General features: G+C 39.1%; 2 protein-coding genes across 3 annotated transcripts; both read right to left on the reverse strand.

Moving 5' to 3' along the window:
• Positions 1-214: 214 nt before the first annotated feature.
• On the reverse strand, positions 215-12,918 carry LOC111219932 (cadherin-related family member 1-like). 2 transcript variants are annotated; one of them, XM_022742789.1, is made up of 18 exons: positions 12,782-12,918; positions 12,509-12,511; positions 12,250-12,345; positions 11,737-11,882; positions 11,606-11,656; positions 11,155-11,244; positions 10,919-11,005; positions 9,548-9,664; positions 8,232-8,375; positions 8,064-8,142; positions 7,865-7,965; positions 7,577-7,783; positions 7,144-7,296; positions 6,382-6,546; positions 5,676-5,743; positions 3,758-3,986; positions 3,160-3,414; positions 215-1,947 (listed from the first exon to the last, which is right to left on the reverse strand). In XM_022742789.1, exons 1-18 carry the CDS (start codon positions 12,840-12,842, stop codon positions 1,405-1,407), a joined length of 2,595 nt encoding a protein of 864 aa, XP_022598510.1. In that variant the 5' UTR covers positions 12,843-12,918; the 3' UTR covers positions 215-1,404. The 2 variants fall into 2 exon arrangements, with proteins under 2 accessions (XP_022598510.1, XP_022598511.1); XM_022742790.1 differs by lacking the exon at positions 12,509-12,511.
• Positions 12,919-16,991: 4,073 nt separating this feature from the next.
• ghitm (growth hormone inducible transmembrane protein) lies at positions 16,992-23,153 on the reverse strand. Its single transcript, XM_022743398.1, has 9 exons — positions 23,073-23,153; positions 22,573-22,719; positions 20,872-20,974; positions 20,421-20,532; positions 20,168-20,309; positions 19,860-19,968; positions 19,423-19,611; positions 17,866-18,037; positions 16,992-17,561 (listed from the first exon to the last, which is right to left on the reverse strand). Exons 2-9 carry the CDS (start codon positions 22,690-22,692, stop codon positions 17,474-17,476), a joined length of 1,035 nt encoding a protein of 344 aa, XP_022599119.1. The 5' UTR covers positions 22,693-22,719; positions 23,073-23,153; the 3' UTR covers positions 16,992-17,473.

Here is a 23,153-nt window from a genome sequence, read left to right on the forward strand (position 1 = left end):
AATATTTGTTGCCTTTGATTTACCATGTTGTTTACACTGAAAACATTACATTCTTCTCCACAGAAAACTTTATCAAACTAAACTAATATAAACTTAAAATTAAGTGTTCTAAACAAAACTATTATAACAAATCTAACCCGTGGACAAAAAGAAGCATGGACCAATTTATTTTCAAATATTTATTCAAAATCAAGACAGTACAAAGACGGTACAAATAAGTTACTTTATAGGACGAGGCAATTGTAATTTACAGTTAAGATATATAGTTTATCTCAACTTATTTAAGATAGTTATAAGTTAAGATATAGTCAGATACAAGATATTTATTACAGAGATTAAACTGTATGTGCCTACATTTGAAGGCATTGGAGCGTAACATGGAAAGTAACTGCATGTGGACCCTAAATGTTCGACACAGATTCTACATATAAACATGTATATCTATAAAGGAAATGTCCAAGCAAGTTATATACATAGCAATCTGAGCTTGAAAATCTCAAGCAGACGACTCATTTTTACCAACAGTATCCCATGAGTGGAGTTAGATGGTTTCGTTTGTATTTTGTGTTATTTACTGCTGCAAGATACAACTGGGAAATGTACATATCTTGTCATATACAGTATGTGTATTCAAAATAAAGAAAATAATACAGCGCTGTACATTTAAATTGGACCCATGTCAATTTATATAAAAGCATTTTTCTAGAATCACAGTCAAATAAATAAAAGCAACTCAGCTTGTGTTACTGTGAAAACCTACAGTGGCACATTGTAATCATACAAAAGAGCAACTTCTCAGCTTTCAAGCGGCTGATGTAACACAGTAAAAATATTAACACACAGGTCCTTTAGCACTTTATAATAAGCAGTGGTGTTCTTCCTGACTGTGTCATTCAGCTGCACATGTTTGGTTTTTTTTTTTAGGATTTATTGAGTGAAATCCTAATTCAGTGTTGAAAACACCACAGAGTTTTGGAATATTATGCTTTTCAGGAAGTTATGCAACTTATGTATACACAGTAAATCTTTGTAATCCTCTCTCTCTCTCCCTTTCTCTGGGCAATTTACAGTGGTTGCTTCTTAGTGTTCAGATGATGTAATCCTCCTCAAGATGGCAGTGTGGTGAATTACCTACTGCACCACCGACAGACTCCAGCTCTCGCCTCTCTTTCCCTAAGCCAGGTCAGCAGTGAATCCCATTTGCTTAACATCTCACGTTAAGACATAAACACCTGAAAGCCTTCCTGTTGTACCCTTATACTGTTTACCCATTAATAACCTAAAGGTAGGCCCACCCTACCAGATCATCACGAGGTTCAGATGAGAACTCTGCGACAATAGATGAGCTAAGAGCAGTAGAGTCGTCAAAGAATGGACTGGACAACCTTAAACAAGATGTTTGTGTTAATAATAACCTTGGTTGCTCTCGATGATTTTCTGCTCCAGCTTCATCTTAAGCTCCGACACTAAAGCAGAGCTTATATTTCCCTCTTTGCGGCGACTAGATTTAGCTTTCTTTGAACCTTTGGAAGCCAGCGCGCCAGATATTGTTGGGACAGCCCGGGGCCTCTCACTGGGCCGTGTGTTAGATGGAGGTGGAGGGGGAAGAGAAGGTGCACTGGGGGGTGGAGGCTTCGGCCGGGGGTTGCCGGTGTTCCGGTGGGGGCTTCTCTCTGGGTCACCGATGGTGAACTTGTCTGCAGGGTGGTTGAATGTGATATTGGGCATCTTGAAGGTCCAGGGCTGCTGGTCCCTGGGTCGCCTCCTGATGATGCGACGTGCCGGCATGATCCTGTTGGACTTTGAGTTGCGCATGTACATAGCCGTAGAGATCAAAACAGTCACCCCTACCAACGTACTAATGATAACAGTGACCATGCCTAGAGCTTTCATTGGGTTGTCTCTACTTTTCATTAAAAAGGCCGCCATAGGCCCCTTGAGAGGAGTCTGTAAAAGAGCACAAATAAAATTGTTTAAATCAAGTCCAATGGACTGAATCAAAGCGTTAACGTAACATTTGCCTGAAGCATGCAAGCATGAGAGATGGATGAGCAAAGCACTGACAGAGGAGGCCCAAACAACATGTCTACTGACAATGTAACACTTCCGCACTTGCACTCAGTCACCCTCAGTCTTCCTCTGTCCCACAGTACAGGACTGCTGGTGCGAAGCTAAGAACTAAGCACAACACTAGTTGTCGGGAATGCGTCTGGCAGTGCAGTGCATTAGGATTTGTCTTTGGCATGTGACTGATGAGGGCTGAAGAAGAATGATGAGTTCATGAGACCAAAACGGACTGAAGTGCATGTTTGTGTGAGAAAAATAGAGATTAAGTGAGCAAATCCAGGTTTAAATCCCAAGTAAAAGGCTCCATCTTAGTCACAAATATTCTGAGTCATGCTCTAAAAAAAAGCAAGTATTTTAAATAGTGAATGATAGGATGATGGTATCGTAAAAATCCATACTATATTATGAGAAATATATATCATTTATAACATTTTCCAATTTAAAAAAATAAAACGGATAAAAATATGGAAAATAGAAAAGAAAATATCTTATTGTCATATGATGTGCTCCAGTACTCTTTTACAGACATAAGTAAAACCAGTAAAAAAAATAAAATGTTTTTGAGGGTTATGAATGAATAGCGGTACAGGTATCAGTTATTTCTCACTTGACTCTGCGGATCACTTTAATGTAGTTACTCTCAGGGTTGATTCGTGACTTTTTCACTGCATTACAGTACAGGATTGTGGATATGCAGATTGTTAGTAAAATGAGGGAAGTGACAAGGCTGAGACAAATTCCAAAAACAGTCAGCGGACGCTTGCTGAGGCCCATGAAGTATGAAACAATTCGACCTTTGATCTGAAAAGCACGATACACAACACAGAAACAAAACCAAAAACACTGAGTCATGTCATGAAGAGTGAGAGGATGAATACATAGTGAAAACATGAAGTATTAGAAAAAATATGGGTTCATGTTAATGAGGACATGAGGCAAATGAAATGTGGCCGGCTGAAACAAGGATGCTAAATTAGCAGTTGCATAGCATGACAACAATGTCATTTATCCTCTCTTAAACTGCTTGAATCTATAGCTCAGGCTTGGAATAGAAAGCGCTGCAAGCATGCTGCGAGTCAGAGCGGGTCTTACCGCCTCGGTGATGTCGATGTTGACCACGGCTGTTGTGCTGAAAGAAGGAGAGCCCCTGTCCCTGGCCTGGACCACCAGAGACCACTTGCAGTCCTTCTGCTTGGTGATGTTCTGCACAATCTCCATGGACTTGATGTATGGCTTCAGCTTGATCTCCCCGGTGTCAGCGTTGATATCAAATGCATTGTCAGGATCGGCTGTCATGATGGAGTACTGAATGACGTTGTTTGGAGACTCTGCGTCGTCATCTACGGCCTGTAGAAAGAAGCAGAATAACACAAAATTGTTGGTTGAATATTTCAGTCAAAAGCCTGCATACTGGATATTAAGTCAATTTATTAATTGAAAGTCTAATATTTATAATATATGACTTCATTCAGTTTTGAATGAAGCTCAGTTGCTAAGCGAGATTTTACAACATCAGGATGGTGGATCAAATTAAACTACAGTAAAGATAATTGCTTTTTAATATTGGCAGTCCTGGACTTCCATACTATGATCTCTAAATGTGTGATCACAAACAGCGAGTGTTTTTACCTTTTGATTTTGAAATGTATTTTCAGTACAATGCAAGAATGTTGCAGCATCATGTATGTACCTCTACTCTGACAGGTATGCCAATGATCATGGTCTTCTCCAGGAGTTTGTCATCAAATTCTGGAGAGTGGTCATTCATGTCGAGGACAGTGACGAAGACTTCGGCCAAGCTGTACTTCCCCTCCGAATCCTCAGCCTTGACGTAGAAGTTGTATTTAGACCTGACCTCTGCGTCCAGGCTGGTCCAGGGCTGCGTGGAGATGACGCCTGATGACGGGTGGATGGCAAACCTGCAGGTTCAGAACGGTTCAGACGGTGTATGAGTCACAACCACAGCTGTCCATTCTGTGTTAAACACATCCCACTGAACCAAGTGTTTCTAAGATAGGCATCTTAATTCACGACGCAAGTGATTTTTACACTATGTCACGTACTGTGAATCTCTACATGACTCACTCCCTTAATAGTTCACTCTAAAAAGCAGATTTCTGTCCTTTATCACAGGGAGCATGTTGTAAAAATATATTGATGGTGATGATGATGTATACAATTTATTAATAATTCATTATTTGTTTTTAAATATTTGTTTCTTTTTCATATTTCCTATCCCTTTTTTTGCCACTGTAACATGTGACTTTCCTCCCTGAGGATCAGTAAAGCCAATCATGTTATTTGTTTGTTTGTCTGTTGATTCATATTAACCTCTAGTTTTATGAATTTTTCCGGGTAGCCACAGTTTTGTCTTATCAGTTTTGTAAATCTACAATTTCAGGTAGATTTCTGTTTTTGTTTTTTGTTTTTTTGCTGTATTTGTCAGATAACTCAGTAACTACTGAAGAGAGTCCAGTAAGATTTTACAAAATGTTATAATAGGCCAGCAAAGTAAATGTTAATAATATTTGGTTGCATCTGAACTTTTTGTTTGAGTCACATTAAATGAGATGCAAAGGCAAAAACCTTTTGACATTCTTTCTGGATCCCTTTCTTAAAGACATTTTTTTGTTTTTATCCAATTCTCACCAGATTCAGTAAAGAAAATATTCTGATCTATTTGGATTTGAAGGGTTTTTAATTTGTTTTTTTATACTGTACATTATTCTCTAATAACATTTTGCCAGTTCTCATGGAAATTTTGACATTTCTATTTTTTTCTTTCAAAGAACTTATGCATAGAATTTGAGATTTTCTGACTTCCCAGTGGTTGAATTAAAAACAGACATTGTGGCAGGCAGCAATACACGCCCTGCCATGTGATAGACTGCACCGATGTTCACCAAGATTGTTCAACATTTTTTATCAAACAAAATGTTCTGCCTTCAGAACAACTTCAAACGTTTTATAATAATGTAAGTATTTCACACGAAGGGCTGCAAAAATAACAAATTTAAAGAGTTATACAGCATGCGTGTAGGTTTGTGCTTGCTTGTTCATCATTGGGCTTACTGCCATTTTATTCAGCCGTCTTCTCCATCTTGTTTTTCACTGTGAAAATTCACAAGTTGCCTTGAAACTGATAACTTTCGCACAATTAACTCAGGTCGCTGCCTGCAGACTAGCATAAATTCTCACTTTTCCTTCACTGCACGCTGCCTTGCTTTTCAAAGCTGCCGTTTCTGTGGCTCCAGCTGTCACATTGCATGTTAATTGGCTCTCCCTATGTGAGACGGGCCAGGCTGTCTATTTTTAACTCTCCAATCCAATTAGGAGATTAGCCAGCATCTTGCAGCCATTTTAGAGCGGGCTGTTTGTGCAGCAGAGGGGCCAATCAAACTGGTTTCCTGCTAACCTCTTCGATCAAAGAGAATCAAGACTAGTGGCCTGTTGACTGAGTTTACCAAACACCCCGAAACCTCTGAGCAGCCTCGAGTTGTACCATAAAAATAACTTGTCACTCTATGAAATGTGTTTGTGGAAATGCAAGAGTTAAGTATCTGATCAGAGCAAACCTAAACTGGCAGGAGTGAAAGGTTTGTACTTACAAATCTGATCCTGATCCATAAATCGTGTATTTGACTTCACCCCAAGGCCCCGAATCTGGATCATTTGCCTGGAAGGACAGAGATTAGAAGATGAGTACTTATAGCTCTTACAATAAAGTATGAAAAAGGTACACTCTGTAAACAAGAATATTTACCAATCTGATCAATTTAATTAAGTATAGTTACACACACAAGCTAAGTGAAGGTGTTTAGATGTTTTTTTACTGGAGCTGATTGAGGACAACCAGCTAGGGTCTTAAGCTCATGTAGAGTGGGTGGGGCAGGCTATAAGTCTCTTCCTGTTGTGAGTGGGGATGGACTCGTAGGTCAGCATGATTAACCTTGGGGCAAAATTAAGCTTTTTATTCCACGTTGCATAGCTTGGACATATTGCCTGGCTGCAGGATACATAGCTACAGTGGAATAGAAACGATGAGACAAATGTGCCAATATTTCTATTAATAATACTCCCCACCTGAGGTATAACAGAAAGCACATGCCAGGATGTCACATGCAGACATGGATTTCATAATGAGGAACAACAAAAACAAAGCCAGGGACCACTGACTGTTTTTTTTCCCCCCCTGGTGACAACCTTGCTTTCACCTAAAGAACTGCACCGAGTAATATGCATTCATTGGAGGATTGATGGATTATATAATCACTTTGGTTAGGTCAGACCAGAGTTTAATCGTGATTGACTTACCGTTACAGTCGCAACGCTGGAGCCTCCAGGAGAGTTCTCAGGGACCCTGGCGATGTAATAATCGGATGTGAATTTGGGGATGTTGTCGTTTGTGTCCAGCAGGTTGATGACTATGTCAGCTGTCGCACTGAAGCGCTCAGGAGTGTCGATCTCCACTGCCAGCAGCTGCAGACAGACACATGCAAAGTGTGGTTAAATTAGTTCTCAAACGTTTAGTTGATAAACTGATTGGTTTATTGACAAACAGCCACAGAAGTGGCTCTGTGGGGCAGTAATGCTCATTGTTAAGAAACTGTTAGATATCAGAATTAGTTTTTAATATTTACTTGTCATGGCAAAATAAAAGAAAATGTAATAACTGGCCAGAGGGTTGTTATTACATGAGAAATGAATAGATTTGTTAACATTTGCTAACATGCAAAGTAGTACTGCTGAGACTTATGGTAATGTTATTAATTTTTAAACTAACTGGTCATCAATCAAAGTATCAAAGTAACAGCTCATACATTTCATTATGGAAATTGCAAATTTGCAAATTTCAACCTGCTGGTGGCACCAGAGGAAGGATATAGGAGATATTTTAGTCTGGACCAAAGTGACGGACAGACAGACCTTCGCCATCCCTTGAGCATAGCCAAAATTTATCAACAACAATTTTTCTCAACAACAAATATCTCTGGATTTTGGGCTGTTGACCAGAGAAAACAAGACATTTAATTCATCGTGAAATATTGCTATCAGTGTTAGGTAAGTAAGGCTAACCTTAAAAGAAAGGGTTGCTCCCTTTTCATAGTCGATGCCAGATGTGTCCTCCACAATGATGGTCACCTGTGCTTCATTGAGGACCGTCTGGGGAACCACTCGCAGCACGCGGCTCGGCCCCACAAGCCTCAGTTTAAATTTAGCGTTTGCTCCCTGCACAACAAAACAAACAAGGCATCATGAATAACATTTTCATCTTGAATTAATGAACAGATTTTATGAACATTTTTAAATGGTGTTGTATAAGTGCTCATACTTTGAGGCTATTGGGCAGATATTTATGCAACATTGTACCCAGAGGTATTAGTGGATCTGTCAGTAGAGGAGCAAACTCAACATGACAAGGCAGCATTCAGTAGAAAATTATTCGAAAACCAGCTTTTGTCCAGCACATCACTGTACATCTAAAGTGAGAATGTGGGAATAAAGCTACCTGATCGGAGTCATTGACGGTGATCTTAAAGCCCCGGAGGATCTCCCCTGCAGGTGGATGCTCGTACATGGTGACCTCGAACTTGCTCTGTGGTCCATTTTCTCCGTAAAAGGTCGGAGGGTGGTTGTTGAGATCCACCACCCGGACTGTCACCGTGGTGATGTCGTAGTCATCAGACAGCTGTTCGTTTGGTCCGACCTCAGATGCCTGGGGTTAAAAGTTACGCCCATCAACAAATTCAGCGGCAAAAGCAAATCACCTTATATGAGATGATGAATTAAACATTACCTTGACTATAATTTCATATAATTCGTTTTTCAGCAGAGATGGATACGTTGTCAGGGTGATGCATCCACTGGTATTATTTATATCAAAGACACCATCACTACCTGAAAGGTGAGGACAGAAGTGGTAAATGTGACAAACAACAAACACAGTACACAAGGCAGCTCACACTGGAATTCATCTCTTGATCTATGTTTCTTACCATTCATAATGGAATAATGTATGGGGTTAGGATTGCCTTGATCTCCGTCTTTAGCATAGACAGTGAATATTTCAGAACCCTGGGAAAAGAAGAAAAAAAAACTCTTTGTAAACAAAATCAATGCCCTGATCGCCGTAATGTTGTGTAGAGAATCAGAGGAGGACTTACAGGAACTGAGACTTCGTAGACGTAGCCAAAGTAAGGGGTTCCCACGAAGGATGGAGGCATGTCTTGGGCATCAATTACATTAACTGTTACAGTGGCTGTGGAGGTCAACACCTGATGTTTCCCCTTGTACTTTCCTCCTCCATCCTGAGAAGAAAAATGTACAATTAATCATTATCTACACATTTAGTTGATTCTTCTGTCCAAAGAAATGTATGATAAAATAACAAAGATGTGGTTATGGACATTTTCATTTTACATTTGAAATGATGCGATCTTTGTGTGGGCAGGCCCGTGATATGCATCTGCTACCAGAAGTTCTTTTTAAAGACAATATCTAATTTAACCAAAAGCTGTTTTTAACCAAACTAAATGTTTGGAGAAATTAAAATTGCTAAGATTAAAGGTTTCCACTGGCTTGGAGAAACCAAATGCCTTAGCTTGAAACTGAGAAGTTTGGTTTCTATAAACCAGTCAAATAACATCACATAATAAAATGAAATATTGGCAGTACATATGTTTATTTTCAAAATGGTTTGGTAAGATTTTATCAGGCACGTTGGTAGGATGCTTCACTGTCTTTAAAATGGGATGTAAATCTCCTCATCCTCAATTTCAATATAATTGGAAACACTGAAATCTGTAATTCCATTTGCATGGCTATGTTAATGATGCTTTCATGCTTCAGTGAGTGCGAAAGATGCAGAGACCGTTCTCTGTGTGGATATAACGCAGTAATGTCTTCTCTCAGTTTAACCATTAGTGAGTTCAACTGACTGACTGAATTGATGGAAACGATTAGACCAAAAATTTTATACTTATATATTATCATGGTTTTAATGTCTGAGTATCTGATGCTATTTACCCAGCGTCATTAAAGACAGGTATTTAAGTGGCTATATCAACAGAACATTAGTCTACAGACACACAGAGCTGAGGTACACTTCAGTTTAGTCCCACTGGGAGCAACACCATCAGGACTCCAGGTTCCTGCGCTGCTTTGTTTTGCCTTGTTTCATGTGCAGAAGTAGATCTCACACCATTAAAAACCTTCCAGTTTCCAAGTGATTTTAATTTGACAACCACCAGAATAAGAGAAAGGTTGTTGGGGGTTATTCAAAAACTTTAGTCATTTTCTTTAGCAAATATTTGATTAACGCCCCAGTTTAGGTCTCGGCATCAAGCTGTGTTAACTCCCAAAAAGTAATGTAATCAAATGCAACAAATGGCAAAAATATATGACTTGAATGTTGATAAGATGGATGAATCTGAAACCTGTTGCTCACAGGGTGAATGTGTGTTTAACAGCGACCTCTCACCTTTGCGACCACCGTCACAAAGTGTGTTGGCGTGGTCTCGTAGTCCAGAGTCTCGCCTGGTTTGACTCTAAGGATCCCGCTGTGCCCATCGATGGTGAACTTGGCGAATGGGGAGGTCTGACAGGATAACAGCAGACACGTGTTTCAGTCTCGCTTGAAGTCAGCCATCGAGTGCAACCAAGCCAATTTCTAATCACTTTTCAACACTCTTCCATCAGGATAGTTTTGTCACATAGTTAACACATGGACAGCTACAAGTACTGTGCTGTCAGCTGTTGGCCCGGACCAAACCTAAGCCGTTATTAAGCCTTCAATGCCTTGCTCAAATGTAATTGAAATTTAATCCACTAAAGTAACACCATTTTCAGACTGCTCTCTGGTATGAGATTAATCTTTCCCCTACAAACACTGTCCCATCACTCAAATGCCCTTTTCCTTCCTCCACATGGCGGCACAGCTCTCATGATGTCAGCTCGACCTCTGGTCTTACACCCTCCATGTTAGGGCCACACCAAGCCAGTTAACAGTATCACCATGAGGATAACAATGGTGCAGTTGTAATAATAAAAATAACACGCTTTTTAAAGAATGGATTACAAAGTGGAAATTGAATCTAAACATTAAAGAGCACCAATAAAAAGTAAATGCAAAAGAGTAAAAAGATGAAAATAGAAACTAAAAAAAATAAAAAAAATAAGAAATGCTCGCTCATGCTATTAAATAAGGTTTTGGGAACTGAGAGGATCAACTTGTTGGCAGACTTCAGGGTGAAGTCCAGGGTCCAGGAGTTAAGAGGTCCAGAGGTATAGGCTGAAGCCAAGCTATTAACAGCTCTATGTGTGCTTAGTAAAATCTTACAAATGAGCCTGAATTTAACTGGAAGTCACGTGCAAATACCAAAAATAGCTGTAACTGTTTTAGCCTAGGTTACTTTAGGTCACTTTTCCATGCACATGTTGCTGTAAAAGGCTAGCTGCTGCATTTTGGAGAGAGCTTCTTTTTTTTTTTAGCTTAATGCCAGAGTAAAGATAGATGCAGTAGACTGAGTGAGACAAAATAAAAGTATGAATTACATTTTCTTTGTTGCAAAGTTCAACCAGAAACATGTGGATAAATCTTTTCACCTGAGTTTGAAAAACAAATTTAGAGTCAAAATAAACACCAGGATTTAGTGCTTAAAAAAATCAACATGAATCATCCAATGTGCTCCTACGGTTTAGTGGTAACCTTGGAAAAACAGCCTTGGGTAACCTTGTTTTACTTCAGTTTCAAAAAAAGTTTTCATCCAGCCCTCAATTTCACTAAGAGGCTTTAGAGATGCCAGGGTTACAGCTGTGCATCATCTGCATAACAATGAAGCTGTAAAGTTACCTGTAGATAATATGAGACGCTGCCTCCTGAGCCCATATCCTTATCCACGGCTTGGACTCTGTAGATGCTACTTCCCGAAGTAGTGTCCTGATAAAGAGACAAAATATTTTATAACCCTGAAACCCACTTTATTCTCAATTATTATTATTATTTTTTGACTCAGCTGTAAGATTTAGAACAAGGACTTCATTGAATCACTTATATTATATAAGGTGTATTTGCTTGATAAACTGTACCTCTGGGATATCAATGATGAAAGGCAGGTTTTGAAATTCAGGTGGTTCATCGTTGGCGTCTGTGACAAACACTCTCACTGTTTCAACAACCTGAAAGCAGCAACAAAAACACAAACTCTCAACCACAAATAAAAATAACTACAACAAATAATTAACTGGAAGTGATCGCAAAAAGCTCATTCTATATATTTATTCATTTCTCAAGTCCACATTGTAGTCATAGTAAGTTTCCTGCTGTTTGTTTCCATTCTGTCACAGCACATATTTTGCAGGAGCAGATATTGTATATGTACATGTTTAGATCTATTTATTTTGTTTTAATTCACTATTATAATGTTATAGCCACAACTGTAAAAACATGATGGGCTGGAGGTTATGAAAGTAGAAATGGTGTGATTCATTCACAAGTCAGTATGAACAAAAACGTATCACATAAATACTAAGAACTTACTTTATTTCTTCCATCTGTGATGCTCACCAGCACTGAGATTTCACCTTGTTTCTACAAAGAAAAAGGTAAATGTCACGCTGAGCCACAGTGGTGACAGACTTTCAAAACAAGAGTCTCTTTAAAAGGCTCACCTCTCTGTCGAGCTCCTGAATTAGAGTCACGTTTCCAGATTTGGGTTCCACCCTAAAATATTCTTTGGAGCCCTTTTCAAAAGTCAGACCATATCGTACCGGGTCCCCCTCTGGATCTGTGCCATTCAGGATGTATATCTGTGTACCTATGTGGAAACAAATGACAGACAGAAACAGAGAATCAGTGCAGCCTAAACATGACATTTCTACATCCACTAAAATCATGCAGCGAAGGTGCAAACGCTTTTGTTTAATTTAATTCTAGTTTCTCTGTGTTTTCTTATTCAGTGTAAATGACACATTTGATAATCAGGTCATGATGAGCCACCGCCCATTTGTTTTCTTCCCGTAGGTCTTGACGTACGTCACAATCCAAAAGGTATTACAGTGATTAACTGGAGCCTCATAGCTGTGACATAAACACCTTTAAATTACACTGAACATCATCTCACAATGAAATTAAAAAGACCAGTGACTGTTAAAGTCATCATCAGACTTGCATGTGAGACCTACCAACTGGTGTGTCCTCGGAGATGCTGAACAGGGCCATATTCCCATTTGTACTGCTGGGTCCATTATCATAAAAATATGGAGCATAGTCTGATTGCCCTTTAAGGAAAAACAAATAAACATGCCGCAAGTTATTCCAGTAAAATAGAAATTAGCAAGCCGATCCATATGCTATACAAATGTCACACAAGTCACATAGATGTATCTATACTTTGTTCTAAGGGAAATGCTTATGTAGTTAAGTGATAACTGTTGCACTCACTTGCTAAAAAGGACAGGAACCGAAAGCAGGGAGGAGGAGGACGAGGAGGAGGAGGAAGGGCATGATTATAAACAGATTTGTATTTAAGTTACTACTATCAAAATACAAACAAACACATAACCACACATTTAAATATGAAGTACAAGCAGCAAGAGCAGTCTACACTAAGATGTACAAGCCCCCAGTGTGTTAGGGGATTAACCAGATAAGAGCAAGGCAAGAAGTCTTTAGCACAAACAAAGATGAGAAAAAGAAAGAAAAAAAAAAGCCTACCCAAGGTGAATTGAAGCAGGAGGAGAAACAGCAAAGCATGCGTTTTCTTTTCTTTCTTCATCCTGGAGGGGAGGTAAGGCTTGGCTGGCTCATGTGGAAGGCTTAGTGGAGGGAAAGCGAGCAGCGAGTGTCGTGCCCTTTCTGGAGGCGTCTCAGCAGCTCAGGAGGAAGAGGCTGGGACAAGATTCTCAGGCACTAATCCAGTGACGCATCCCTTCCCTCCGCAGACATCTTCTTCCACCAGGCTGCTCTCACTCCGATTTCTCCTGGAAAAAACTACACATCAAGGGAAGAGAGTTGAGGTTTCACACAATGCGGCGTGATCATCACACCTCTGCACATGTGACAATGTACACATGGGGCACTTGCATCCATGATTACTGTGAAATCAGAGACTTTGTGACATACTATGCTTCTTTAGACTTACAATGAAGCGTTTGAAATCTATGATGCTGTCAGTATTATATCCAATGTACTCAAGTTTATCATCCTTTCTAGTCGCGCGCTGCACATTTGTTTCTTTGTTGATTTGCAGAGACACATGGCACATTTGGCTCCTTCCACTGCTGTTTTAAAGGGCTTCAGCAAACTCATTAGTCACATGTAGTAAGTCCCACTGGCCTAAGCTTCCTGCTCTCCTTGGCAGCTCACTGACCAACACAAGCCTGAGCTGTACTTGTGGATCTCTGATGCACTTACAGCCAAGAGGCTTTCTTTGGCCTTTGCAGTCCACTTTCCCCAGGAGACCCAGTGACCTGTCAATCACTGCGCCTCAAGACACACAACATGGCCCCATGAGGGTGTGTTGTTTGATTTTAAATCTTGAGCTGCAAGCCTACTTTACATTTTCAGTTCAGTTTTAATGTTCGTATGTCATGTTGCACACAATGTTTGCCACTAGGCACAAGTCTAAAACTGTAAGACGTCCTTCTGGTGTGAATCATTTGCAGATTAAGCCGGTGAAAACCAAAAAGCTGAGCTCAATTCGGGGGTACAGCCCAAAAATAAACAGCTGATCTGATTATAAAAAAAAGAAAAGAAAAAAAAAGAAAAAGACGTGTGTGACGTTTGGATCTTGCAACCCTCCACGTATCTGATGACGATCAAAACCCTGAAACGTCATATTCTTTATTTTTGAACACAATTTCCACTTTGCCCTTGGGGGGTTTTTGCACCTTCTTGTTTTTCAGCAGTTGTCATGTGAGCGCACGTTCGCTGGCGAGGTTAGTTCACTTGATTGACTTACTCACTTCGAGGTGCAGACTTTTGCTCTCCTTGTATTCACAGGTATAAAAATAGTGTCTGATGTTCAGTGACACCCTCACCTCTGACTGGTTGGCAGCCAATGATAAATCTGCTCTGTTCATGAAAATAAACAAAAGAAACCGTGGACTGCTGTGTTTATACTGGAATTTGACAGTGAAGACAAGAATTAGATGTTACTCAAAATCAAAAATGTAAAGATGTTTAGAAGTTTTTTTCTGAATCTGTAAAGCAACTATTTACTATGGCTTCCAGATAAATGTAATGTAACTAGATTATTTTTAAAGTAGAGGGCCTATATTTACTAAATATAAAGTAGCATTAAACAGAAATACTCAAGTAAAGGACAAGCACCTCAAAAATGCACCGAAATAATCTACTGAATTATTTTGCACTTGGTTGCACTTAGGCACGGCAGTGCTTTGAGCTAAATGCCAGCTTTAGCATGCTAACATACTGATATTTAATGTTTATCATGTTCGTTTAGTGTGTGTAACTGTGGGTGGTCGCGGTGGTTGGATCACTCACACTTAATGAGAAAAAAACAGAGAGATAATAAACTTTCTGAAGCAGCTTCAGCTAATCATTAGTTGCTGATGTAAATATTTACACTAATAATCAACATAAGTATGAAAATAGTTAACTGTGTAAACAATGTAAATTTATTTTAAATAAATTAACTTAAATACATGAAATACTTTTCATGCTAATATTTGCTAGTTAGCGCTAAACACAACATATGCTTTAGGCTGGGGGAAATGTCAAGTATTCAGCCATAAACCAAAGTATTTTGACCTGGTGATGGTGCTAGAGTTTAGTTCAGGGGATTGAAGGCAATCCATCCTATAGCTGTGGAAACATTTCACTAAGAGCCATAAACCTCATGGTGGCGCTAGAGGAGAAGTCAGGGGATCACCAAAGTTATGAGGATTCATCCTCTGGGGAACATGATTGTCTGTGCAAACTCTGAAGGCAATATCTCCAGTAGTGGTTAAGATATTTCAGGGTGGACCAAAGTGGTGGACTGACATTACCAAAATCTAAAATTGAGCTGAAACACTGCACAGTGAAAGGTTTAGTCTGATATGAAAACAACCTACAGTGCATCTCTGTACGATCATAAGACAAAGTGCTTTGAGTTCTTAAGGTATTGTGGGTAAAAATGGTCAAACTATAACACACACACTGACTCAAGCTTTCGTTAAGCAGTAAAAACCCTGGACCCTAACCAAATATTGGTCATCAATCTGAAAATGACTGACAGAGGGCAATGTTTATCCCCAGTAATGGCAGCTCTCCGCATGCTGAGGCTTTCCCCCAATATCATCCATTATTGCCCTTTTTATCCCTCCCATCTGCAAGGTTTTTAAATTCACAGTTTATATGAATCATAACGATCCTAAACATGAGCATGATCTAAGAGATTTAAACGCTGCCTGGCAGCTGTGTGCTCCACGTGTATGTGCTTTAATGAAGCACCTGCATATTTACAGATGTTAGCATCTGTTGCAAGTGCCCTGGTTTGGAGGTTTAATTTTAGAGGAGCGGCCAGATGGTGGACAAGAGGATTACTACGCTAAGCCTTTGTCATCTGCTGCTACACACTGACTGTTTATAGGCAAATACAAGGTGGACCCCCGCTGGTCCCTCAGTCTGGTGTAGATGACAAATGATAAAATACACAAGGTTTTAATTATTTAGAAGCAGCGACAGGTTGTGGGCAAAACTGTACAACATTTTCTCACACTGATTATAGGCTCCGCTCACTATTAATCTTAGCTGCTGCTCTAGTTGTTTGAGTGCTGGTGGTTAGTTTTGCAGGTCACTGAACTTATTTCAAACATCCATCGGTGTCACCAATACATTTCTTATATTATGCACCTAAAATGTAATTATTGTTACCATTAGAAGTTTTTCAACAAACAGAACAGATTATTCTATTGTTGTAATAGTCTATTATATCATATCACATCAAACTAAGTTTATAACTAAGTTATATTTGATGTTCAAACAGAATCAATGCAAATGTATGAATATTTGGTAATATTATTATTACAAATGTCCATAATGTGACTTTCTAAGAAAATAAATGACTGACAAGAAAACAAGTTTGATAATTGATTTAAGAGGAAATAATAAGAACCAAGACTCTGTAAAAGGATATTAACTTATTAGGCAATAGGGCCACAATATGATAATATTACTGTGTGTGAATTACACTCGTATTCGAGAGCCCCAAAATCTAATGCCGCAACGATCAATCGATTAGTTGATGATTGATCGTTTCAGACATTTTTTAAAGTAAAAATTAAGAATTTGATGTTTTTCTGTATATTTTTGTAAATTTAATATCATTGGGGTTTTGACTGTTGAAATTATAACATTAATTTTTCACTATTTTTGGCATTTTCTAGACAAAACAATTAATGGGCTAATTGAGAAATCAATCAGCAGATTCATTGATAATGATAGTAATTATTCAAAATTCATCAGTCATTTATGTTTATGAATGAAAAATGCTATAAAATGCATTTTTTACTTTTTAAATTTACAGTGTTTTTTACTTAATTTTGACATAGTAGGAAAAGCACAGGTGTTACTAGTAACATTAACAATAGCTCTGTTGTATTCAGCTGTCCCAGTGAGCCGACATGAACACCACCAGGACCCTGAAACTGAAGCAGCTAAATGGAATTCAGACATTACATTTCTTATTTACACCTGTGATTTCCCTACTGTGACATGTCAAACTATCTTTGGTGAGAAACACCTACAGTATGTCAGGAATCATGTCATCTCATCTTCTGCTGGATTTCAAGATCACTTTCCCAAAATAGATACAGCTACAAGCTACAAGGGAGCTCACACAGCAGCAACATCTGACAAAAAACATCCCTTTTGACTTGTTTATTGAGCGATTCCATTCTTGAAAATATTTTCCCAGATGTATATGAACTAATGCCAACCTCTTTAATCCATCGCAGAAGTGCAATATCAGTGTATACTGGAATAATATATTCATATTCATATCACATTTGTTGTGATTATGGTTGACATTTGTGGTATTTCTGCTGCATATACCAGATTCTTGAACTTTCAAGAGAAAATAAATAGAAAACATAAAGTACAATACAAAGAACATCTGAGGCAGGAAAACCCCTCAGGAAAACCAGATACTTCCACAATCAAGATAAGAGCTTTGTCTGTGTGTAATCAATGTACAACTGTGCATCTGTTTAACTTTGACCAGCGACACGCACCAGAGAGTGCAATCATCTTCGCTCACTTGCAAAGCACTCATGTTTATTTACTAGTTAGACAATAGTAGCCACTAAAAGATAACATCTGGTGTATGCTGCTAGTAATAAAACAAGATTTTGCTCAGTTCTGTGAAAGGTGAAACTGAAGCTGAAGTCAGAATGCCGCTGTTCACTTCCTTTTGCCACCACCACCGTTGGCCAGAATCATCACAAGCCTCATGAAGATGTTCAATGTGTCCATGTAAATCCCCATACACCTGTAAGATTATCAAGAATTTAACATCCACACCTCAGTGCAAGTGCATACAGTGGTGATAAAAAGTGTGTGAACCGTTTAGAATTAACTGCTTTTCTGCGTTAATTGGTCATAAAATGTTATCTGTTAATTAACGAGTGAATTAGTTGAAATAGATTGTATTTGTTGGTAAGTGCAAAATAGACGCAGAGCTGACCATAATTTAAGAGAACGTATACCTGGATGCAGGGAATTCCAAACGTTTCACAAACATTACTGTGTAGAAAACCTTTAAAATGTATTTTATATTTCCTGGAGTGACTTACGCGTTGATGGGGTCATATTTCTGTACACCATAGAGTGGGTATGTCTCTGCCCTCTTGATGACCTTCTGTGTATCATAGAGAAGGAACATGCTGAACAGGACCAGGCCTCCATAGACGGCCACTGAGTAAAGGCCTGCTCCAAATGCTGAGGTGGGTGGCAGGAACATTGATCCTGAAAAAGACAGGGACATATTCTGTGAGTCTGACAAGCACAGATTCAGTACAGTGGTGGATTCAAAGCGGTAGCATCGAGGGCTAACTGATTATCTAATTATGTAGATAGCTGAATGATCAACTACCTATCTGAAGTTTTTACAGAAACTATAGTGACCACAGTTCTCAATTTTTGGCGACTTAATTGTTAGTAAACATATATACATTTTTAAATCTGAACTACAAATTGTTCTGGTTTGTCTAACAAGATCATCATGTGCACTTTGATGCTCAGAAATTGAGCCATGACAGAAATGGCGCTCAGTCATGGCCAGATTTCTGTCCATAACTGCAACCAAATTAGATTCTTATACATTTGTTGAGCCAGAAATTAAAAACAAACACAGGAAAAAGGAGAGCATGTCTGCCCACTGAATTTTGCATATACTTTTGTTTTTTGCCCTGCACTTGTACCCAGCTGGGGAGAGGTGTGCACACTATCCACTTTCTTTGTTTCTTTGCTAAAATGAAAATAAAAAACAAACTATACCTATGTTTAAGTCTAGATAGGCAGGTACAGTGTTTAGATCAACTGTGTGAAGAATTAGAAAGTCTTGTTACACTATCTGACAAACACATATATACAAAATATTACCAAGGTCTTTACATTTTTACACAGTTAAATTTCCCATTACATTAACAAATCCTCCTCATTTATATTACAAGTTTGACTTTCATAAATCTATGTCAAGCCTGTATAGTTTCATTAGTAAATAAGTATGCTCCATATATTACACCAGTTAAATGCTGTAGTTCATGCTTATTAATTCATACAGAGCTCAAATATTCTTTTATTGTCTGACGTCGAGCAAATTCATTTACATAAATCAACCAGATTAGTTGTGTGAAAAATAACACTTTAGGTGTGATTTACTCATCGGGTTTGCAGTTTCTCATGTGGCACAGGACATTATCATAAAAAAAACCCTCAGTACCTGAAGTTTAATAATTAGCTGTTTAATGGTATAATTCGTATTCAAATTGTCTAATTTAAGTTAGTGACATTTTGCAAAGATGTTCACACTTCTATACTTTCAGCGTCATCAGTTGTAAACACTACAACACAGAAGCACTGTAATGTAAATGGAAGACTGCTGTTTATATTGACATGTCTATGTATAGAGTGCAGACATTACTGGTGTTCAGATCAACAACACTGTAATGAAAAAAATGCAGCCTCCTCACTGATTTGAATGAGGCCACTGACTGTGGTAGCACAGCGGGTGCTGATGCACCCTCACATTCTCTAGTATTTGCAGTGCCATCTTCAGTGTTGACACCTTGAAGTATTATCTGTGGTGAAACCTAAACAGGGTTTCTGAAGTGAAACTGCATTATACTAACCAAGAGAGGAAGCGAAGACCACTCCAAAGCCCACGGCCAATGGCCCACCCATATTGAGGAACTTCTCGCTCGGGGCACACATGGCCACAGTAGACAGACCTCCCACAATGCCTGCTGTGTACCAGGCGGCCCTCATCATCAGAGGCCCTCCCAGGAGAGTAAGGGGGGCGATGACAGCACCCATGACACCTTATGAATTAATACAACAGAAACACAGCTAAATACCGCATTCAAAGCAAACAACAATTAAACAGGTCTGTGCCATACGTCTGGATGTACTGTAGGTGTATTGAATGCTACAGCAGGTATTCCTCACTGCGCCTTTTACATGACTGCCATCTAGTGTTAAACCAAGGCAACTACATGACAGAAAGAACAAGGCTGTTTGGGACAACAGAACAGAGTAATATATTTCCACAGGAACTTGTCTTACAAACCTGCATGGAGCATCCAAGCGAGGTGTTTAGGCATTGGGCTGTGCTCATATGAAATGGACCTGACCAGCATGCCAGCGCCAATCATGGCTGCAAAAGTCGCTCCAATAGCCTAGTTTAGAACAAATTAATAACCCATGAACTCACAAATATGTCAAATACATCTGAGCCACAACTGAAAAGTGCAAATAATAAAAAATGAAATCTGTGGTTTATTAGCCTTCAATTTAATTTTAAAAAAGGAATATTGCAATACGGTGAGGACTTCAAAAATACATCTGTGTGTGAGTGTGTTGAGTTATAAAGCTTACCAGCCAGGATCCTCTCATCATCAGACCCATAAGCGCTGGGGTCCTGCTCACAGCTACAGCTGACAGAGCAGTCATTCCAACACTGCCCGCAAAGTACATGTAGGTGGAGTGGATCCTGTCCTTCACATACTGAGGCCAGATCCTGCAGAGAGAGGGAAAGAAAAACAAACGAAAGTCGATCACGGACACTTTCTAATGATCTGTGCTTCAGAACAAAATGAAAGAGCAGCCGGTACAAAAAGCTGTTACTCACACTGCTTTCTCAATGGCACCAATTTCGTTTGACATGCCGAGTCCGTAGTAACAAAGAGCTCCAAGACCAACTGCTGCACCTCCAGCCAGAACCATTCTTCCCATGCTGTCAACTAGGGACAGAACAAAAATTGTTTTAGACACATTAATTTCCATTGTACCATACCATAAACCTAATTACTTGTAAAGTGTTGAAGACCAGGAATGTGACTGTCCGAGGTAAAAGGTATAATTTGTGCTTCAAAAGAAAATTTTATTATATGCAGTAGTCATTTTGTTTACCATAAAAGAAGGTTTCCATCTATGTGGGTTTATTATATTCTTTGCAAAACTATTAGACTATTAAATTATTATTAGACTCAAAAACTGTTTGAGAAGGTTGACAGCATAAAACTCCAGTTATGTAACAGTTTGTAATAGAATATGTAAATCATATATGTCACAGTACTTACTTCTAATGGCGGTATCTGTTGCTGGCTCAAAAGCTGCATCTTTGAGCTGGTCTTTGGTCGTCCTCCCACGACGAAAACCAAATCTAGCCTTAGAGGAAAAACCCTGATAAAAGAAGAACAGGCATTAAACAAGCAAATACTAATTAGGTGACTAGTAGTATTTTCCATACACTGATTTATTTGAGGCAGCCTGTCACAATCACTCTGAATCTAAATATGATCACGCAAGGAAAGAAGGATTGTTGTCGGCTTTTCCCCACAGAGAAGACAGCTAGCATAACTACGAGTCAATACTGACTGCTCATGCAAGTGGATAACGTTAATGTCAATTCTATAACTGATGCTGAATGTTTGTCCCTTCAATCCAGATGCATATTTGAAAAAACATTTTCAAAAACTAAAAAGGTGCGAAGACAGTCTGGACCAGAGGGATTACCAAGACAGAGTACCTAGACACTTGCATTTCCCATGTGTGAAAATGTGTGAAAACGCACATGGAAAAGCTGAACAGTCTGACCAGTGTGATTAGCTATCCAATTAATTTGCTTCAAATATTTCCGGGATTCAACCAGCACTGCTGTGGCAGCTAAAGCAGCAAGAGAGGGTCAGGAAGGGATAGCTCTAGCTAATGAAAAGAGACATGTAGGAGAGGAAGAGGAGGACACCAGCCAACATGCTGCTGTGGGAGGGCCAGCCAGGGCAGAAGCAACAGGTGAGACTGACAGTAAAGCAGTATATATTGTTCAGTTATTTATTTATCTATCACAAAGTCCTAGGCAATTAAAATATTTGCAGTGTTTAACCTTATATACAGTATTATTTAATAATTATTTTCAAAAGCACCACTCCCTGGTCAGCTACCTTCACAAATAGAATCCAATCCTGTGGGAAACACTGTCTAGGATTTTATGCCCAACTTCTAGAAATCAAAACCACAAACAATCAGCGAGTGAGCAACATATATCAGTCAGTTGACCTACAGTGCCTTATTGAACTTCTATCATTTTAGATTTTAGATATTGAGCTGGCGGCCTTATTGAGAGCAACCTCGCTGAGAGGGAAGTTCAGATGCACTAATGAGGACACTAATGGGACAAGACTGGCTCAAAGTTGCACCACATCAGTTACTGGACAATTTTTTCTATCCTGTTTGAAACATCTGAATTGCTGCCAACATATCTTATTTCGTGATGATGAGGAATATTAGGCTTCTTCTAGTTACTTTGCTCTCACCCAGGACCCTGGCTGAGGCAAGCGCTGTATACAAAACAAAGTGGAGTGGAGGCATTATCTGACATTTATTCTGTTTCTAGGTAAATTGTAGACTTTGTTTCGAGTCTTAATCTGTCCATCAATAAGATATACATACAGTATTACAACGGACTGGATGATAAACTCACAAGTCACATCAAGGAAAGACTCATTTGAATGTATTTAAAAAGAACTAGGGACTTGATACTTTATGTACATTAAATGCTTTAAGGGGTTGTTTCCAGACATTCAAGGCCAACTACATGATGTAATTGTTTATGTATTTCAGTCTCTACTGTTGTGACCAAAGATTTATAAGAGTTTCTTCTAACCTTGTCTACTGTTTTCATAGTAGCAATAATAGTGGTGGTGTCATCCTAATGGACAGTTGACACAATTACGAAGAAGCTTGTTAGAGAGCTATGTGTGCCAGTGTTAACTTTACTGTACCTGCTGGGGCCTGAGCAGGGGTGGACAGGCCTTCAGGGTGGGTGCTCTCAGGGCCGGGGAGCCCTGCCTCAGCACGGATAAGGGGAGACTCCTCAGGCATGTCAGCCTCGCAACCAACATGGTCACTGTATGTTATCCTGTATCAGCCTGAGAGATAAACACAGGTACAGGAACTGAGTGCGACATGATGCTAAGTAGCACATTGGTAGCACATTTCTGTCTGTTTGATTATGTGGAAATCACAAAGTCAGTTAGGAAAAAAGGTTTAAGTAATACAACAATAATACCGAGAAGAAAATAAACTTTGATATCCTACTGTTTCACTACTTAAGTAACCTAGCAAACGTTAGCTAGCACGACATATCTGCGTAAAAGACAGTCTTTTAGACACTACAGGTATTTCCGTTTTAGTTTAAGAAAATAAACTAACTAATAACATTACTAATACATTTTCAGTGACATGCTGATGCTATTTTGAGGTACAATTCAAAGTTACATACCGAAAGAACAACGTTCGTCGTTCACCTTTCTGGGTACAAGTGCGCAAGTTTCTGACGCAACTGTTTTGCAACCTTCCTGAA

The sequence above is a fragment of the Seriola dumerili genome, unplaced genomic scaffold, assembly GCF_002260705.1.
Source record: "Seriola dumerili isolate Sdu_G_001 unplaced genomic scaffold, Sdu_1.0 BDQW01000068.1, whole genome shotgun sequence".
Classification (NCBI taxonomy): Eukaryota; Metazoa; Chordata; class Actinopteri; order Carangiformes; family Carangidae; genus Seriola; species Seriola dumerili.